This window comes from Fundulus heteroclitus, chromosome 10 (genome assembly GCF_011125445.2).
Source record: "Fundulus heteroclitus isolate FHET01 chromosome 10, MU-UCD_Fhet_4.1, whole genome shotgun sequence".
Classification (NCBI taxonomy): domain Eukaryota; kingdom Metazoa; phylum Chordata; class Actinopteri; order Cyprinodontiformes; family Fundulidae; genus Fundulus; species Fundulus heteroclitus.
Window position 1 is genome coordinate 30,623,419 of NC_046370.1, and position 14,940 is coordinate 30,638,358.

The 14,940-nt window shown below is 38.6% G+C and overlaps 1 protein-coding gene across 1 annotated transcript in view; it reads left to right on the plus strand.

Annotated features, from left to right (window-relative positions):
• LOC105930857 (ras-related protein Rab-26) overlaps nt 1–14,940 on the plus strand; it is a 111,446-nt gene that overhangs the window by 49,186 nt on the left and 47,320 nt on the right. Inside the window, exon 6 of the mRNA XM_012869246.3 lies at nt 12,052–12,104. Coding sequence (XP_012724700.2) covers nt 12,052–12,104 — 53 coding nt within the window. The remainder of the gene's footprint in view (nt 1–12,051; nt 12,105–14,940) is intronic.

The following is a 14,940-nucleotide window of genomic DNA, read 5'->3' on the forward strand; positions in this document are numbered from 1 at the left end:
CGTTACAAATTATGCCTTCAAATGGTGGCTCATGATTGAGAGTATTTTAGGCAATATTGTTGAGAACCAGGACTCCTGCTGCTTCATTATCTTGTAATGGCTCCACTGCCCTCTTTGTGTTTCCCATGTTGTAATAAAGCTGTTAATGACTTTCCAGTACATCTCAACCAAATACACAGCACTTTGATTCTAATCCTGCTGAGTAGTGACTGTTTAATATTGTTAACTACATTCAGTATTATGATTTTACTTTAAAAAGACAGTAGGATTTACGTCTCTTTAAAATGACATTTCTAGAAGGGTATTATGCCAGTTCTGTGGTTAGAAAAGGTCAAAGCAAGGAATCAAAGAGACTGGGAATCAGCCTGAATGGAATGGTTTTAGAGATTTCATCACCACCCCAACGGATGCACCAGATCAAGTTTAGATTAACATCTTGTAGAGAGGGGAAAACATGCTTCTAAAGAATGGAGTAATTTGGGTAAAATAAGTGATGATACACTCACAGACATTATGATCTGATGATGTTCATCTAACTGGACTGCTTCCTTTTCAGACTTAAGAATTTTGACTATAGCAGTGGTGGACACAGTCGCACTAATCCACAAACTGATAATTGCGGTCCTAACTTTTGTTTCATCCCATTATCGTTCACGGTAAGTTTAGAAACTACGGACCCGTTAGCCTCCACTTTATTGGGTTTCGATACGTGCAAGTAAAATGACGACGTTCATGATATTCATCTGCCGTTTACGTCACTGTTCTGGCTCTCACTACACATCCACACAGATTTCTAGCAGTAGCAGCCGCGACCCCACAAAAAAAACTTTAATAGCTGTGCTGTTTTCATCTTACCATCTTCTTCTTATGACGTGGTCATAACATTGTATACTCCCATTAATACTTGATTCTCTCCTTGCTCAAAAACAGAGATGCCGGTATCCGGTAACGGTCCACTGCTGTGTAACCCTTACCCTTTAATTAGTAGTGTAACTGATCTTTCTGAGTCCGTTACCGGCACCGCATGAGGTGGAAGGAGAATGGATTTGGAGCTGGGCTCCTGGGTCACTGTGGTAATTTAAGCAACTTTAATGTGCGTCCATTGTTCCCCCAACAGAACAGACTCCGCCAGTGTCTGCACAAATAATAGTTGGTAAGCTTTTGGTGCCATCCTGACTCTGTGGCAAGCTTTTGGTGAAATTGGGTGTGTTTACAAAACTCAGATGTTTGCCAAAAGAAGCAAAACTATGTCACAAATCTGCACACTCTCTCTCCTGGTGGGACTGGGAATTCCCCCGCATGTGAACGTAATGACCCTTTAGCTGAAAGTAAAGGAGCAACAACTTGGCTTAGGAGACAAACTAAAGGCTCCCACATTTCCGGCCATACTGTGAGCTGTGTGGGCTCCCCACAAACATTTTACCCATCATAGTTGAGCGAAATTATTGGCTACATTAATTGTGAAAGAAATCTACGACAATAACCGACATCGTTTTGCCCATGTCGGTATTTTCAGTATTTTAAAAAAAAATAGAAGTAAAAGTTGCTTTTATAGATAAAGGTATGGTATGGTCATGTCTCTTTAAGACGCTGCTCTACATGTACGGTCTGTGGTCACGTGACTCCACCCCATCCAGCGTGATAACCAGAAGTGAGATGCGGAAGCTGGGACAGCAGTAGAGTTGCTGGAGAAGGAAGAGAAGCAGCCGTTAAGCATGTTGCAGCCACATCTGATCTCTGGCTCAGTACCACGATGGACCCGCACATTAGTCTGACTGTACATTACATCTGATCTGTGACGAATAGAAACTGCACACCAGAGTGCTTGAGATGGCATAAATTTTCAGTCAATACCAGAGAGGTGGTCGGACAGGGTTTAGGCGCAATGCTGTCTGCATGGGACATCAAGAAAGGGACCCTTGTCGCTATAACTACTGATATCGGCACAAACATAGTTTGGGCACTAGCATCGACCATTTATCGTTTCTGAGGTTAACTGGTAAATATACTGCAACATTGATTTTAGGCTATAGCGCCAAGCCCTAATATTAAACCTACAACTTCTATTTTATAAAACAAATGAGCTAGTTCAGAGCTTTACATAATGTCTAAACACCGAAATATTAGACTTCTTTAATCTGTTTTTCAGGAACCAACTTTCAAAACGTAACATTATGAACCTAAATAATTTGTCGAGCTGCAGCTCTTAGGGGAATTTTTACCTTTTTATTATGATTGATCCACTCTTCTGCGAAAACGTGATGCTTCAGGGATGAGGCCTGTTGCCCACACTTAACCAGGAGAAGCAGCAGAAATGGTAACAGGTGCTGGAACTTTCAGAGGGCTAATGGAGTAGAGCACTGGTCGCAAAGTAACATCACTCGCATTCGCTGTACACTAAAATCAATAGCTGGTCTGCTATGACTCGTGGTGCTTTGTTGCTTCTGTTTGTAAGCAGATGGAAATTTACTTCTCTATAGGTTAATGCCTGGAATAGATACACAGATCACTGCACTGAGAACGACATGTAAACACTTCCCTTTGTAAAAGGATGTCTGGTCAAAGCTCCATTTTCTGTCTTTTGTATGGGCTCAAAGTTCAGTATCAAGTGTCATACTAACTATGAAACAGAATAAACAGCTAACTGGAGTTCAAACATTTAACATAATGATACCTGTACAAAGATACACATCATAGGAGTGTACTGTGGGAATCCTTCCACAGCCCTCAGTTGTTAAGACTAATTTTCAGTGTTTACATAACACTTTATTTCCAAGTGTCATTTGAAAAAGATCATCAGGATTCATAGGGTTAAAAAAAATTATATTTCTTGCTACAATACACAAATTGAACACCAATTTAGTTTGTGTTCCTTTAGTTTGTCCTTGGGCAGGGATGTCTTTACCTGAGAATTACATTTTATACTCAGTAGCCCCAACAACTGGTCACCTCCCAAACCAGAAAGATTCAAATAATCCTGCCTCTCATATGTTGTTTTTATTCTGTGGCAAACACGACTATTCCTGAACACTTAAAAAAAAGAATCCCACTGAACAAAGTACAGCAGGAGTGCTTTGAGTAAGTGATTTCATGTGAGAAAACATTTTGCTTAGTCTCATTGCCAGCTGGTAGTACGGGTGTGTGGACTAAAGAGTTATTAATGTCTGATCTTTGGTTCAAACCAAAGGTATCGCTATACATAGCCAACAATTGGATTCATTTTAGATACATAAATGAACTCAATATAGTCACCTGTCTATTATGTCTGTCATGACTCAGTGACTTCAGGGTAAAAATCAGATTCAGTTATATGAAACAAAACTGCAATGAAATTATACAATCCAAATGAGTAAACCTAATTAATTGATTACAGAAAGTCTCTATAACACTTTTTTATAATGCATTCCTGTTAAAACAAACAAAAAACTATCTACTTACAATTGACTAAAACAATGAGCCTTCTGGTCTTATATCAGATTGTCTTTATTGCATTTTTGGTTCAGAATTGTCTGAATTTCTTTTAGGATGTAAATTGAAAACATTTTGATGAAATTGAATTGATGAATTTATTAATTAATAAAACAACAAATAATAACCTTAAACATTGCGGTCCTCAAGTATACATATACCCGGGGGTTCTTTAAACAAAAACATGCAGGTTGTATATTATTACTTTTTTAAATATCTGACTCCACAGATTTAGTCAGTCTTCAAATTATGCTATGGACATTATCTGAGCTCTTCCAAAGAGTTCTTCCTCTGTACAATATTTTAAAATATTTTTAAATTATTGTGAAATAAAACACTTGAACGGCCACTTTACTGTAACCCTTAAGAAGGCTACAAGTGGTCATTTCACATCATCTTGACGCAAACTGTGTTATAATATACATACACACAAGAAATTGTCAATCTGTCCAAGAAATCTAACAAAATTTAATATTATAAATCAATCATTTTAGCTTTCATAATCACAGAAAATTATCTAAACTAAATATTTGTGATGAACTGTAATCAACCAGTGTGAAATGAAATCAAAGAAACCACAAACAGCTACGAAAGCAAGATTTTTTTTAATATATATAATCAAATTTACACAATTTCGAATGACATAAATGAAAATATTTACAACTCCCAGCCCGCACACGACTTTGCGGCATCTGCCTCTCTGAGATTTGATTGTTTTTTTTTTTGTTTTTTTGTGTGTGCAGCTTCTCTGCACCTACATTGCCTCCTTTTTTTTTAACCTTCTGTACTCCTGTACTCTTGAGTCTTGATGGCTTAGATTACCACCTAAGCCATCAAGGCTTAGGTGGCTGTCTCTTTTCCATAAACTCACCTTGAATTTCCTCTCCCAGCTGCTTCAGAAACTTCCATCGCAGGATCTTGCTGCCAGTGCACATCTGGAAGAGGACATGGACATGTATTCCTGCATTTCAACTAACCTGAACAATTTACATTTTTGTTAACTTTGAATTTAGCTTTTTCCTTCATATTTTGTTTTTGCATTTTTAGGGTCTCCTCTAGGAATGCTGATTTGTCATTTGACATGTCTCTCTGTAAGTATATGTGAATTCTGAGCTGGTGTCTCACCATAATTTCAATATGGTTACATAATGAGCATAAAAAAATCGTGATTCTTATAGGTCCAGTATGTTACAAACTAGCATCAGGGCATCTCCACGTACCATCCTTTGCCTATTATGTCCTTATGCATCTATTCTAGAATGTCCCCAAGGTATTCTGTGCTGCAGTAATAATGCACAGACTGGTTTTTTCCTCTTTTTTTTTTTTTTTACCCAACAGTGATGTAGAACCTTGTTTACACATTGCTGAGAGTACACACAATTTAGCAGGGCTTTCCCTGATAAGTTGTTAGCCTTGCAGCTTCACATTTCAGCTCCTCTGTAGAGAGAAGCTCTGCTTGCCATTTGTTGGAAGGAGGCAAAGTGGTTCTTAAATTGCTTTAAGAAACGCATTGCCTTCCATGAAGCTAACCTCTATGCCACTTTTACTCCCTTCCTATATATGGAACCCAATTCAGCATGTATTTTGACTTGACTTTTGCTGCCAGCCAGTATTTGATCTCAAATTTATCTGTCTTATCTGACATGTACTGGATTAATTTGCACATGGTCTTGGTTTGGAACTGTTTTGGAGATGTTCCTGAACAAATAGTTGTCAAATTTCTAGCGGTGGCTTTCTACTTTTATTTTGCCAGGTAAAATCAAAATAGACCGGCGCAGAATTCCCTGCAGTCAAAGTGACAGATTGTGGCCAAATGAGTAGAAATACATTTTCCTTTGCTATAAAAGTTTTTTTTTAATTCAGAATTTGCGGTTTTAGCAAAAGCTGGGGAACTGCAAGGTTTTATCTGTTTAATATAGTGATTGAACATGCAAATTGATTAAAATTACTCCTTGGCTGTGCTAGTGTTAAGTTTTCCTTATATTTATTTATCCTTACGGGCCCTTGGCGCTAAATACACTACATCTGAATACATTACTTGGTTTTTATTATACAGGTGCATTTCACACACTGGTTTTAATGTTATGACTCCACAATCCAGATAGCTTTGGTTTTTCTTCAGATTGATGCGATCTTTCACTGGTTGCTTTGACTTGATTAAATTACACATGCTGCATTTTTGCATTTCTGGCTTGCTTCTTTCTTAAACGCATCTACAGGCGCAACTTTTATTGTGTGTTCAGCACCAAGTTAGCATATTCACTAATTGGCAGATGGGAAGTTCACAGGAGACACTCAGCCATTATGCCAAAATAATTATCTAGGCTCTGACCTTGTATGATAGCTATTTCAACACCTTCTAAATGAAAAAAACAAGCTTGATATAAACGAGGTACCACATTGCAAAATAATGATCATTTCCCACAGTAGAAAACTGTTAACTAATGCAAGTAAAGCCTTTATCTTGGAGGTGTTTGGCCTCTTTTTGACAGATTAGACTCCTTTCATTTGTCTTCATGATGGCAAAATGTATTCCTATTTAGCGTGCATGCGCGCATGCACATATCAACTTCTTGTGGTGTACTCGGATCTTCTTACAGTGGTAGATAACCACAGGAGCAATGAGGGAGGAAATTAACTTGCTGGACAGCTCTTCCAGCTCAAAGTCTCTTTGAGACTTTCCACTCTCCTCTGTTTCTTGGTTTGACACACTCAGACAACACTCACAGAGATTACAACTCATTAAATACCCTTCACAGACTTGCCTAGCTAAAATATACAAGCAAAGGATTTAATTCATTATGGGTCGGAGATAATGCAGCCATGACTGAGATGTAGAACGGTTACGTATAGAGAAGAAAAGTGGAACACAGGCAGAGTAAGAATAAGGATAGTGAGATATATGTAACACAGACAATGACTGTCGGATTACATACGGGAGGAGGAGGTGAAGTGTTTTGGAGGTAATAGCCTTAGGCCACATTTTCCAACTGAAGGTTAAGCCATCTGTGAAAATGAGGTAAAATGGCTTTGTAGGTGTAATGATTTTTTTTTGTCCTACAGAGCTCCATAATGCTCACATTTTTCCACTAAAATATGCCCGAGGTGATATTATTCTCTGTGGCAGCACAACACTGTTGGAGCTCATTAGGATTCACATGTGCAGTTATGTTGTCAGGGAGCAGACTAATGCTGTGCTATAGAGCAGAGTTCAGCACTTTCCTGAGCTAACTCTGTAATCCATTTACATTTATTTGTCCCTGCATTTCACCTGCTCAAATATCTGCAAATTATTATTCGGGCGGCAGATTATAGATAGGTTTTTATAGGTTATCTCATCACTTGAGGCTTGGCTCTAAGATAAAGTCTAACGTGGTGTGGTACCATGCTAAAGTAATGTAGCAACTATCAGCTTATTTAAATGACTCTAAAGTCCATAAAGCAATATGTAGATTTATGTAGAACAATGAAAGAAATCCTGGTATTAACTGTTAAATTTAATGGAAATACAGGGAGATTTGTTTAAGAGAGAAACACATCAATGTGAAAATGGCAAATATTTTAAAGATTACAAAAGAAACTGCTATAAGTCAACTGCTTAAGACTCAAGAAACAAGACAAAACAAGCTCAATCTACAACCTACCTAAAATTATCAAGATAGTAATCAACATTAACACAGTTGTCAAATAACTAAGTACAAATACTTTTATTACTTTAAGTAGACACTTTGGTTATTTATACTTTACTACAGTAATTATTTTTTAGCCTACTTTTTACTTCTACTCTTTACATTTTCATGCAATTATCTGTACTTTCAACTCCTTACATATTTTGAAGGTATTCACATTACTTGTATTTTATTTCACCTTATTTTCTTTCGGGTTTGTCAAAAAAAATTCTGATAATCAAATATTGTTAACTGAACAGTGATTTTAATTGTGACCAAACAAATTACTAAATGATTTTTTTTTATTTTAATGCATTGCCTGAATACACACTACATAAAACTACATAAAGAAATGTACCTAGAAGACAGAGGCACACAAAGTGAACAAGGTGACTGAAGCTGCGTAAATCAAATTCAGGGAATTATTTTAATGCAACAGTTTAACAGACACAAAAATACTATGACGAGGCAGCAGCTGTGGTGTGCCTGTGAGACAGAGCTGAGGGAAGTGAGAACTCTTGTGGCAGCTCCAGCTCTCACTGCTGCTTCAGTACAGTGACTCCAGAATGACTGGTGCTTTTGGTAAAACCACCATTAAAACAAAAAAAGTTGCCAAAAGTGGCTTGTTGCCAGTCGCTTTTTGAAATAAATTTACTAGAGGGGTCTGAAAAGTTGCAAAATAGAGCAGCAAAGATGCTTAATGAGAACTGCACTGTCGTCTCTAGCTTTCCTTCCCTCCTGAGAGCAGCACAGCACAGTAGCAGTGTTGCCAGATAGTCAAGTTTTTCCAACCCAAAAATCTGTTAAAAACCGCCACAACACACAAAAACCTGCCCAATCAACTAAAGTTATACTTACTGTATGGGTGGGCCTGAATGCACATCAATACTATGCGTTTTTGAAAGCTGCGATCCAACACAACCCACTCAGAGTTCTTTGCCTGACGACAACGCAGCAACAACAGATCCGGTGAGAGTCTCATGTGACACATCCTCCTCTGTTTGCAACATGTTTGCAGATCAGATTAGGCTTCAAAGCAACCTTCGTTTCACTTTCAAAAGACTCAAACTATGATCACTGTGCACACATAAATATGCAAATCTTAATTCTAAACATTTGAAATAATTACTTTTGCTATGGTTGAACTGATGTCTTACCTTTATTGCCAAATCCACTGTTGGCTGAAAGGCTGAACATCTGCATGCCGGCCATCCGAACGCTGAACATGTGAATGCTGAATTTACTCCATTGAACTATAATACAATCCGTTGTGATTTCTGATCAGTCGCTGCCACTTTTCTGTTGTCAACACCTTGGAAGATAATAGCCAATCAGTGATGGACACAGATCAGGGATTATTGCTATGAACCAAAGATTAATGAAATTATGACATTAACCCTGAAACTGCCAAACTGACTTCAAATACGTGCAAATTAAGTCTACCCGGCTAAAGCAAATTATACCCACAAAATCAAAATTCAAACTGCTCAATTGAGCAGAAAGCCACCTAATCTGGTAATACTTCACAGTAGCTAGTAGCCGGCTTTGCAGCCAGACATGAAGGAACAGGTGGTGTTGGTTTTTCAAAATAAAGTACATTTATAATGTTTCATGATATGTAAATTAGTTTCAAACTCTGATTATGATTAGTGTGCCAATATAGGCTATACATAATATAGCTTGAACATTGTTTTAACATATATTTTTGTTAAACTTTATTCTGAAGTTGTGGCAGCTTTAATTTTGCCGTGGCGGTGCACAACGATCAATTACATGTAGAGAAAATCCTGATACAAGGGCAATCATATAAGAGGGTAATGCACTCATTTTCATGTCCAGTTTTGTTATCTTAAATCTGTTGCCCTCATTCATTCCTGTAGGTACACTTGGAAGGTTTTCAATGATAAGTAAAAGGTCTCTAATAATGTCTCTGAAGTTTTACTTTTCGTACCAAAACTTATAAGTAACCAGACATCAGATGTTGTGCTCCATGAAACCCATGTTGGTCTTCAGTGTTGCCCTTTATTATATTTGCATTGTATTAAATATTTTTTCAATGGACATATATGTCGGTGAAAAAGCCAATCCAATTTTTTTCATATGTTAATTATAGTAATGTTGGCCTTGAATTGTTTTTTTTGTTTTTTTGTTTTTTTTTTGGGGGGGGGGGTTGCATTATAAATGTGTAGAAGTTGCATTGATTCCGACAGTTGGATCCAAAGGCTCCATCTGGGAGATCCGGAACACTAACTAAATGATCCACTTCATGTAGTTAGGTTGCAGGGCAGAGACAGAAAGGGAATCCAATGTCGGGGCTTAGGTCATGCACAGAGAGGCAATTAACAGGATGAGGTTTCCATTAGGACTGCAGAAAGAAGCGAGTCCAGGATCCACACTTTGTCGTTCACGAGGGGCACAATCCAGGCAGCGATATCTGAACATGGACAGAGGCAGGCAGACTTGGTTGAGAGAAGCTTCAGGGTTTACGAGGTCCAGAAACAGAAGCCAACAGGAGAATCCAACAGGGATAAGACAGGCAGAAGAAATCACGAGAACGAGACAAGGTGATATCAGGCAGGTAATCAAGGAGTGCTGCATGGTTTACTCACATGGTGGTTTCAAGAATCTGGCAGTTACACACTGGGAGAGGCTTGAATATATAGTGCACTTCCTAGCAGCAACTCCACTTAAATGGAACTGCTGTGGGTGTAACTGCTCAGACCTGCTTACCTGAGCTGAGCAGGAATAAGTAATGATGTCACAGAGACTGCAGGTGGGGTTATCTCAGACAGGAACAGACTGAATCATTACAATTTTGATTTTAAATCCTGGTTCACTTCCAATGTCCTTAAACTGAACAGTGATAAAACTGAGATCCTCCTCATAGGAACCAAATCTGTATTACCCAAAGCAGATAGTTTCTCCCTTTCACTTGATGGTTCATTAGTCTCTCCCTCGCCTCAAGTTAAGAGTCTAGGTGTCATCCTCGATAGCGCTCTATTCTTGACCTTTTACATCAATAACATCACCTGTTCTACCTATCTTAATTTACGCAACATTAATCACCTTAGTCCCTCCCATAGTCCCCTCACCGTGCCTCCATTGATTTTCATAGCATTGTTACGTTGACAATGCTATGACTCCATAAGCTACAAGTGGTTCAGAAATCAGCTACTTGCATTATTACCAAAACCCCCTCATTTCATTACATCACCCCACTCCTACAACTAGGGTTGGGAATTGAAAAGATTTTCACGATTCCGATTCCCTTATCAATTCTATGAAACGATTTGATTCCTTTTCGATTCTCTTTGATTCCAATTTGAGGGAAAAAGCAGAACAAACAGTTTGATGATGAGCATCAACTTTGTTTACTTAACTATCACACGACCTTACAAACTAACTAGGTCACGATGTTCACAGCAAATGTGCAACTAGAGTAAATTTATATTAGAGTAAATTTTGGGAAGGGGCGAAAATACTGGTTAGCTGATTGGCCTATGTTGGTGATAGACGGGCCAAATAAACCAATCAGATCAACGAAGCATATGAAGTACTCGTCAACATGCTCTGTTACGAGCGACGACGAAAACACAACCACAAGCCAAGCTACTCTTGCTGCTGCAGGTAAAGGCTCGTTAGCTCAGCAAAGAAATACTCTGTAATTCCGATAAAACTTGCTCGATAGCCACGCTAACGCTAGGTTCGTCGGCTGAAGCCGCCATGTTCTTTAGACTGAACTGTCGTGCTTTTCGTTGCGTCACACCTCAACCCGCCTCAAAGCCAACGCTGATTGGACGTTCGTTTGGTGAACGGCTCCAAATTTTCTTTAACGGAAAGTAGCCAGACTGATCTGCGAGTGAAACCTTGAAAGCTCGCGAGATCAGGATGGTCTCACGAGGCTAATGGAAATGTCCAATAGTGGTTCTGAGAATTCAAAAACTGTTTTCTTTGTGACTGCTGTCTTTAGTTGGGAAGTGATTGTTAAATCAGAAATTAATGTAGTAATTGCGTCTTAAACTGCTCAGCTATCTCATGTCAACAGTGTGGTCTACGTAGTCAGCTGGAACTAGGGTGACCAGATCTCAAAGAACCAAATGTGGGACAACAGGATGCTTGTGAGGGACAATGCGAGACACATAACTATGATGTCATACATTTCGATTTAACACAGATCGCAGATTATAATAATCAGTCTCTGCTTTGCCCGTTATTGCACAATTATCACAACTCAAGTTTATAAAAGGCATTTAAATATTTTGAAGTTTAATAAAACTGTTACATTTTAGCCCTGTGACAGGCAACATGTCAACGGTGTGCCGCGTGTCCCCGCTTCTCGCCCATTAACCGCTGAAGATGGTTACCAACCTCCCATGACCCTGTGGTACATAATTGGGTCAAACCTAACTGCACTACCATGCCCCCCCTAATTATTTTATTCCTTCTGCCATTAGGTTTTTAAACAGTGCTAGTTTAGAGGTTTAGTGCATCGTAAACCTCTGTATTTATTTAACGTTACTGTATTTATTTCACTTTTTTTTTTTTTTTTAAATCTGCTTGAACATTGGTCCCTGTTTGTTCCATGTATTTTGACCTTTGTATTTGCTTCTTTGTCCTGGTACCCAAATGCAATATGATGTTATCTACAGTGTTGCTGAATGCTTAATTGATTGTCGTCTTGTCCTGTTTAATACAACTGGTAGGCTAAAACTGAAGTGCCCTAGTGGGATAAATAAAGTTGTTTGATTTGAAAATGGTCAATCAGTTGTAAGGATTTTTTTAATTTTTTGTCAGAAACTAACAGAAACTATTAACTGAAACTAACTGAAGCTTGATAGGACTTCCTCCACAGGGTTTGCTAAATTATTGATGAAATAAAGCTAAAAACAACTATTTTTTTTCTTTCTCCTTCCAGCTCTGCTGCTGCTTTATGATGTCACCAACAGAGCATCCTTTGACAACATCCGGGTAAGATCAAACACCTTCAAAGATGTTTGTCTACCATCTTCTCCCTCTTTCTTCTCTGTTTTGTTCCTTTTGGCTACTCTACCCACCTCTGGTTATGTGGACAAAACTCTTTATTGTCCTGATGCATCTCAATAATCTTTGTCCCTTTATCCTTGGTCTTTATCTCTGTTTTCTCTGAGTGAAATCAGTTGGGAGTATTGTCGAGGATAGATCCTAACTCTAAGCAAAACTTTTCTTTGTATGGCTGTGGATCATCTGCTGGGTATAATTCAAATACTTCTTCAAAAATGGATATTTGGACCAACTTAATAGCATCTTGCCTCCATGACCCAGCATGTGTGTGAGGCATTGTAGTACCTGAAAACATTCTAGGTCTACCAACATCAACACATTTTAACGTAATATTCATGTATGCAACCATGTTTCAAAGCTGTTTGCAAACAAACTGAAACTCACTGCTGGGATCAGATAATGAACAGGGCCACTGAGTGAGGATCACAACAATGGCAGCAAATGAGGGAGGTGACAAAACTGAGCAGCATGGGTGTGCAGATAAGAGCACACAGTGTCCCCTAATAGATGGATCTCTTTGTAGTCAATGCCTGTGTGGTGTCTGAAGTCTTTCCCTCTGTTATTTTCCAGCCATCTCCTGCCCCATTTATTGCTGCTCTGCTCATCTCTTACTGCCGCATTTCTTTCCTTTGATGAACATGAAGCAAAGAAGAGAGCAGGACATGTTTGTTGTAGGAGCATCTCGTGAATGATATATTTGTGTGTGTTCACATATACACACTGTCACATAATTACAAACCTCAGTGTATTTTATTAGGATCTTATGTAATAGGTCCACAGTAATTCTGACATCAGAAGGAAATTAAGTCTTTGCTAAAAAAATCCCATTCTTTGCAAAATAGCTCAAGTTCACTCAGATTTGATGGGGAGGATTCATGAACATCAGTTATTTCCAAGTTTTTTTCACAGATCATCAGTTTGATTTAGGGCTGGACTTTGACTAGGACATTCTAACACATAGCTATGCTTTCGAAACCATTCTATTGGAGCTCTGGTTAGGATTGTTCTGCTGGAAAGTAAACCACAGCATCTGGTTTTCTTTTTGTTTTGCAGCTTCTAGCTGTTTTTTTATCAGTCATCGCCCTTTATTTACTTCCATCCATCATATCATATCATAAAGCATCATAGGAGCAGCTCTCCTATTCCTGCTTAACAAAACCATCCCCACAACAAGATACTGCCATTACATTTCAACATGTACCCAATTTGCTAGCTTAGGTAGGAGATATATATTAGGTAGGAGATATATATATATATATATATATATATATATATATATATATATATATATATATATATATATATATATATATATATATATATATATATATATATATATATATATATATATAATCAGCTTTAAAACATTCTACTGAACCCTAGGAGGGGAAACAAAGCGAGTGAGGCATAAACATGCTTGGTTTTCTCATTTAATCCATCTTAATTTAAATGTACGACGCAACGCTGCTTGAAATTTAATTTATTTCACTTCAGTAGACAAATCCTTTTTATCCCTCATGTCATGGTATAACACAGATACATCTTAACCTCTGCTTCTTTAGCGGAGAGCCCTTATGTCATCTACATGTGTGAAGCATCAGAAGTTTGTGCACATTTTCCACTGTTAGGCAGTTAATGTTTTGTAGTTTCTATCATTGGGACAAAAATTGTAGCAATGACCAGAGCAGATGCAAACACAGTGGGAGACTGATGAACAGCGTATGTGTGTGTGTTAACTTGCATGTTTTCATGGTTGTTGTTCAAGCTGTTATTGTTTCTGGGGAGGTTAGCAACAACACCTGTTCAACACAGAGCTTGAAAGGAGATTATAAGTACGTTATATAAGATGTCCCTCTGTCTCACGTGTATTTTATAGCTGTGAGAAGAAAAGCAGTAGAACTGTGGAGTCATGCTTCACTGTATGAGGTTCTGTTCTCCTGATCTCCCTGTACACCCAAGTTCCGGATCATTTATCACTACTTTAGGCTGTCCAAAATCCCACATACTCTTCTGCTTATGTTTGCCATTCAATCGAAATTATAAGTTTACCCACACTGAGTACTATTTAAAGGTGAACTGAAATCAAATCTGCACATGTTGACCCAGCTGGAATATCGCTTCCACAAAACAAACAAGTTTTTTTTCCCCCCAACCTCAAACGTAAATAACTTGTTTTTAGCATTTTTGTCAAGAACTGATGAAGTGGGTTTATTTTGGTGGACAGAGTTGCCTGACGTATAGTGAGTCATGGCCAACTACAACAGAGCACTGGAGAAACAACACTGTTACTTTCCAGTTTTTTACTTGAATACAAAAAAATGCTGGTAGATTTGGTGGGAGAAGTGGATATTCAACTATGTTACGCAAGTTCAGGACATGACAACTTGCATTAGTTCGGGACGTGACAGACTGCATTTCCCATAATGCAATGTGGTCAAAATGGCCACCAACTCCCATCATGCAATCTCGACCAAGATTTACCGAAGCAACTTTGTCCCTGCGCTGTAGATGTGCAGGAGGTCGACTAAGAAGTACTTTTGAATTCCCTCTGATCAAAGACTGAGAGCCGTTTGATCTCCCGGTGATCGAAAGAGGACCACGCTTTTGTTTTGGCCGAACAAAGCGTCTGAACGACCAGAGAACGAGAAAGGCAAAGGGACTTCCCTTCCTGTTTCCCGCTATCCGACACCTGCGTCCACCGAAGAGCATCCAGTACGCCGCGGACTGGGAGCACTCCAGGACATCCCCTGAGACAACACAAGTA